Source organism: Cryptomeria japonica, chromosome 4 (assembly GCF_030272615.1).
Source record: "Cryptomeria japonica chromosome 4, Sugi_1.0, whole genome shotgun sequence".
In the NCBI taxonomy this organism is placed as follows: Eukaryota; Viridiplantae; Streptophyta; class Pinopsida; order Cupressales; family Cupressaceae; genus Cryptomeria; species Cryptomeria japonica.
Genome location: NC_081408.1, coordinates 522,383,607 through 522,390,351, shown reverse-complemented (window position 1 = coordinate 522,390,351; position 6,745 = coordinate 522,383,607). Strand labels below are relative to the sequence as shown.

The 6,745-nt window shown below is 38.1% G+C and overlaps 1 protein-coding gene across 1 annotated transcript; it reads right to left on the bottom strand.

Moving 5' to 3' along the window:
- Nucleotides 1-833: 833 nt before the first annotated feature.
- Nucleotides 834-4,243, bottom strand: LOC131069004 (probable leucine-rich repeat receptor-like protein kinase At5g63930). The gene is made up of 2 exons (XM_059219252.1): nucleotides 1,294-4,243; nucleotides 834-1,183 (listed from the first exon to the last, which is right to left on the bottom strand). Exons 1-2 carry the CDS (start codon nucleotides 4,241-4,243, stop codon nucleotides 834-836), a joined length of 3,300 nt encoding a protein of 1,099 aa, XP_059075235.1.
- Between the last annotated feature and the right edge of the window lie 2,502 nt (nucleotides 4,244-6,745).

The following is a 6,745-nucleotide window of genomic DNA, read 5'->3' as shown; positions in this document are numbered from 1 at the left end:
TTAAAGATGAAATATTGCATTCTTTATAAATTTCTATTGTACACTCCATTGGATATGATAGGCATCATGATTTGCAAAGGATAATAATGCTTTATTTAAATAAAAAAGGTGATAAATTAATACTTTACATGTTGCGTTGTGGATGCTACTAGGCTAGATATCTCAACACATCTATCTAAAATATGCCAAGAGATATCAGTATCGAGGTGCCTATCTATTTTCAACAATAATTTAAAATAGGCGCCTCGAGACTGATAGGCGCCTATCTATTCTTTGATTGGATGTAATATAAAATAACTTTTAAGTAAATAAAATAGTTCTAAATTGACATCTCTCAACATTTTTAAGAGAGAAGAATTTAAGATATATATACTAGCTTAGTTATTTAAATTTTATACCTTCACTTAATGCATATTCATCAAAATTAATATTTTAACTTAACAAATCAAAATTTATTTTTCTTGACTCAAACTTTAAAAAGATTGAGTACTCTTTAAATTCAAATAAAAAAATTATAATATTTTTCTTTCACTTAATATATCTTTATTTTACATATTACTTATTTTAAAAATAAAAAAATATTAATATTTTGATGATTATTATAAACTTTAAAATAAATAAAAAATAAGAATTAGATGAATACTTTATTTTAATTCAGGGAAATTCAAAATAACCACCAAATGGAAATATATAGCTATATAGTCACCTAACGAAAAGAAAATAACTCAGAGATACTGATGCTTCCTAATGGAATTGCGAAAGACTAGAAAGATCTCTGAGAGACTGACGCTTCTGATTCTATGTTCACCCTCTTCGACATACATATTTGATTATTACATACTTAAATATTGAAGTACGACTGGAGATGGTGGAGAAAGCAAGTCCACTACTTTTTGCATGGATGGCCTCTCTCTTGGCGACTGTTGAGTGCAGAGGAGGGCAATCTCTATCACTTTCTCAATTTCATTTCCCCATTTTTCATAATCATTCAACAGCTCCGCATTTATGACAACGTGGCCATCTTTCTTTTTCATGATAGTAGCCCATTCAGCCAAACTTCTGCTTTCTCCTCCTCCTCCTTCCTCATCCACGATGGCTGCTTTGCCAGTAACAAGCTCCAGCAACACAACTCCAAAGCTGAACACGTCTTGTTTCGGGGAAGACCTAACTCCATAACCACATTCTATGACAAAATAACCCACAAATAATTATTAATATTAAGGACCTCCGAGTTTAAAAAGAATAAAAGAAAGAAATATAGAGATAAATCCATATAAAAAAAATTGTCTGAACCTGGAGCCATATAGCCAGGACTGCCAGCATAAACGGAGGAGCTACTGCTTTGGCCTTCTGAATAGACCAATTTTGCAAGACCGAAGTCAGCCACATGTGCAACGTACTCATCGTCCAGCAAAATGTTGGCCGACTTGAGGTCACGGTGTACAATTGGAGGTGTGCAGTCATGGTGCAAATATTTCAGAGCCTGCGCTACTCCCAAACCTATATTCAATCGAATTTTCCACTCCAGCTTTTGTGATCTTAGTGCTTCCACCAAAGAACCCTTTGCCATGTATTGGAAGAGCAGAATGTCCATGTTGATATTGCCCCCATTAACAAACCCAAAAAAACGTACAATGTTTCTGTGGCGGACAAACTTGAGAGCTTCAATCTCGCGCATCAAATTACTCTTCCCTTCCTCCTGCAATCTCAAGACCTTTGCAGCAATTGCCAGACTTTTCTCAGCTTCGCTCAGAAGAACCTTGTACACTCTGCCAAAGCTACCAGAGCCGATTAGATAATTATCACTGAATTCCTCCGTGGCGTTCAAAATTTCTTGATATGTAATCCTGTGTTTATAACCTCCGGCAACATCGACCTCCACTTTTCTGAATGATCCATTAAGGGTGTCCTCCTCTTCGTTCAATTCTTCACCTTGTGCAGTTACCTTGCTCCGGTAACATACAACGCCTATTATTACAAGCGTAACAACAGCCAATCCAGCAATAACAATTCCTACCAGGCTCCCTCTCCCTAAACTTTTGTTATTGCTAGTATTATTATTACTGCTTTCCAAGCAGGAATTGGAAGTGGGTGGGCCGCACAGAGCTTCGTTGCCATCAAAGGCGCTTGCGGTGCTCTTGGAGAGAGCTTTCAGAGGGGGAATTCGGCCGTTGAATTGATTGAATGAAAAATTGAATTTGGAAAGAATTCCTAACCCTGACAAAGAAGGTGGAATCTGGCCAGATAGTTGATTGTAGGAGACGTCTAATGATTCAAGAAGTAGCAGATTTCCAATTTCTGGTGGAAGAGAACCAGATAGCCTGTTCCAACTGAGATCCAAGCCAGTTGACAGATGCACCAGATTTCCTATTTCCCTCGGAATCGATTTTTCAAGTCGATTGCGAGACAGGTCTAACTCTATCAAACTCGAGCAACCTCCCAGAGATGCAGGAATACTTCCACTCAAATTGTTGGAGCTTAGCTTTAAGATTAGCAGGTCGGAAAAATTGTTGCCGAAAAATTGAGGAATAACACCTTCAAGTGAATTCCGACTGAGATCTAGATATTCTAAACTCTTGAGATTTCCGACTTGCAAAGGAATATTTCCACTGAGTTTGTTGTTGCTCAAATTGAGCCTGCCCAGGATTGTAAGATCTCCAATTTGAGGAGGAATAGGTCCAGTTAAGTAATTGCCGCAAAGAATGAGATTAGTGAGGTTCTTGAGTTGGCCTACCTCGGCAGGTATTCCTCCATGAAGTCTGTTGAAGGACAGCTCCAGGTAAGCCAGACCAGACAATTTTGAGATATCTGAAGGTATATGGCCTGTAAAGTAGTTATTTTGAAGCCGAACTCTTTTCAATGAAACGCAATCCTTCAAAAGCGAGGAGATATTTCCTACTAAAAGATTGTCGAAAAGAATGAGAATTCTTAGTTGCTTAGCCCTACATATTCCAGGAGGATATTCCCCGCTTAGTCGATTGGAATAGGCATCTAGGAAGCTCAGGTTACTGAAATTTCCGAGGGATGTAGGCAACTGACCTTCCAATCTGTTCCTACTAATGGACAGTACTGTCAAATTTGGAAGAAAACCAATTTCTTCCGGCAAGGTGCCGTTGAATCGGTTTCCTTGCAAATTTAATGTTTCTAAGCTTGAAAGTTTCCCGAAGGATGCAGGAATCCTCCCAGAAAGATTATTGTTGGAAAGATCTACATAATTCAAACTTTTCAACTTACCAATTTCCTCCGGTAGACTTCCAACGAGATTGTTGAAACTCATGTCCATCTCTTGCAGCATTGACATGTTGCCCAATTCAGCGGGAAGATCCCCTGAAAGAAGATTCGTGTACACCCACAAAAATTGGAGGCGCCGGAGACGGCCGAACTCTCTTGGAATGGATCCTTGTATATTGTTTTCGTAAACAGCAAACTTTTCCAGCGCCCTGCAATTCCCAATGCTTGAAGGGATAAAGCCATTCAATTGATTATCAAAAAGATATAGCTCTTCCAGCTTTTGCAATTTGCCGATTTCCCATGGGATTGTACCTTTCAGATCGGAGGAGGCAAAGCTGATAAACGTGAGCTTTGAGCAGTTACCGATTTCAGGCGGTAAGGAGCTCGTAAAGCGGTTACTATACCCTACCCTTAATTCTTGAAGATTTGCAAGCTTACCAAGACAGGCAGGCACTGGTCCAGAGAGATTGTTACCATATAAATGAAGCTCGGACAGATTTGACAACTCCCCCAGCTCTGGAAGAATGAAACCAGATATATTATTTGAACTAAGGTCAAGAAAAGTAAGCAAGCTGCAGTTGACCAATGTTGATGGGATGACACCACTGAAAAAGTTATTGTAGAGATTGAGGTGCTGAAGGCGGGTGCAATTACCCAATTCGGGAGGAATATGTCCATATAATCCGCTACTAGAAAGGTCGAGCTCCTCCAATCGGCTTAGCTTCCCAATCATTGAAGAAAGATGACCGGATAGGTTTCGGCTGGGAAGAGCGAGTGAAATGACGTTACGTGATGTTGATGTTGATCTGCACTTGACGCCTTGCCACTTACAGAAATCAGATGAAGCAGAAGCGTTGGACCAGTCTGGCAGAAAATCTCTAGTTTCACCACCATGTAGCGACTCTTTTATTTGCAAAAGTATGTCACCTTCTCCAGAAAGCCCGTAGGCACTGGTGAGCAGCAAAGCTACTCCACAGAAACACAAACATAGAGAGGCTGAAGACACAAACATAACTCTCCGACTGGGGGAAGTGGTGGCTCAAAGACTCATCAACATTTTAGCAAGGAGAATAATCATCTTGGTACTATGTAAACTCTTGTAACTTCTGTGGTTGAATGTGCTTAGGAAGACCATTTAAATAACTTGTATTCCTTAAGCAACAATACCTGTTTCGAGAACTCGGAGTCAATGTACTGGCTATCTATGGCTGTTGACCTACCGTAGGATCATTAAGTCAATACACCAGCCCCACATAAATTTAAACACTCTTATCTGGAAGACCATAGAGTCAATGGACCCACCTGGTGAATCACAAAAAATCAAACGCACATGCTTAGGAGACCAGCAAGCCAATGCATCACCTTTTGACACAAAAAAATTAACTGTACTTAGCTCATCACGTAGAAATTTAGAGAAATATACCGTGCTTGTAAGGTTAGCGTGCTCCTAGCATTTCCATTAGGATGTGAATGGAAGGCTGGGACTTATTATTGTCTTATGTTGAGCAAGTTGAATGGTGTCTTATGTTAGTATGTTATGGAATTCTAGAGTAGGGGAACTCAATGTTTCATCTTTTCTTTTTTTCATTATTTTGATTTTTTTCAATCAAAAGAAATTGTAATAATAAATTTTATAAGGGATCTATAATTGGATTTATAAGTGCTTTAATAAAAAATAGTTGAACATCATAAATGTGTACTAATCATTAATAATCATTTATAGATCTTAAAGGAATGCTAGGTATTGTGTCTTGGCACGAATGATATCATGTGCAAGGGTTGATACAACATTACGTGATGAGCCTTGACACGAGTCATTATAGCAATTTTCAATCTAATGCCAATCAACATTTTGAACATTCATTTTTATTGAAAATAGAATTGAGGACGTTGAACATTAGCTAGATGGTTGTACAACAACAATTAGTATAGAGTTAGAGTAGAAAAGGAAGTGTAGTCAATATATATGAATATTAAAAATTTGTGTAATTCACAAATATTTTGATACATTAAGGTAGTTTATTTTTTGTTATGTATAAGTAACATCTAAAATTATTGTTGATCATAAGCATAGTCTTCAATAAAATAATTGTCTACATAAAATAATTATATTTTATATCTCATTGATCATTTACATTTATTACTTGTAGTTGATGTCAACCTTTTGTAGACATGTTTGTGATGCATGAGTAAGATTCTACACATTTTTTAGCAGTGATTTTTTGGGGCACAATTTAGTAGAAATTAATATAATGTGAACAATGAGAAATTATGAAATTAAAATCAATTAAAGAAAATATATTTTAGATGATAAAACTACAAGAATAAGATATTTATGTTTTGTTTAGATTAAAGACGGGATAGGCCTGTTATCAATACATAAATGTCAAACAAGCACACAAGAGAAATTCACAAGTAGTGAGACCACTGAGAACAACCAAAACAAAAAAAGGACAACCCTTCTTTGAAACATGCTTTTGATTGGGGCATCAAACTATCGGGAACAGGTTCCCAAGAAAAAATAAATTATCTGATCAGAAACAAAAGGATTTAGGGGCACCTTGAACCATCTCTTAGACTGTTGGCAAATGCACACTCCAATGAGAAATTGTAGGTGATTGAAGATATTTTCATTGATGGCAACCTTACAATCATGTGATACTGACAGGCACCGACACCGACAGACTCTACACTGGCATACAGAACACCGACACCGAAAAGGAAGAATACCGGTGATATGGAGGTTACTAGGTAATTGCTCAAAAAGGCCAATTTGAGTCAAAAGGCCATAAAAGGAAACAAGAGGTATTGTTTGTGTCTGCTCTTGATGTTTCCAAAAACAAGTTTAGTTATACTTGGCAGGTCTCTCTACAAGTCTTCACCCTCAACCTCCCTTCTTGGTGAAAGCCCACACCCTTACTCAAACTTTCCTCAATTGCTCACTCCACCAAACTACTCATTCTCAAACCCTGTTCTTTTGGCATTCAACACACTGTTTCAGAGTGCATTAGGTGACTCCAACATGGACATGTAGAGCAGCAAGATTTTCTCAAGGTTTGATGATCATACTTGGTTTAAGACCCATAGCCTTTGGCTTACTCAACTCACCAACCAAAGGGCAAAAGTTCCAACTGAAGCTAAGCACTGTCCAAGGTCCTATTTGTCATTTGATACACTGTTTTAGGATGACCTCACAAAGCTCCATGAGTCCTCAAGCCCTCCTTGCAATTGGGTTCTTCTAAGGTGTGTGTTATGTAGTCAAAAGGGCTACTAGCCCGTGGAGGCCTAATTGGCCAAATTTTGCTTACCTTGCCCAATGATGGGCTTCTTGACCATGGAAGATGTTTTGGATAGTGTAGAATAGGTCTTAGCAAAGAGATTTTTATGGTTTTAGGCTCCCTCAACCTGGTTTAGTGACTGTCCACAAATTTAGGCTTAAACATAGGGTTTAGTGAGGGTTTGGATGCTTCCACCATGGATTCCTTTCACCAAGCTTGATTCAAAATCCCACACT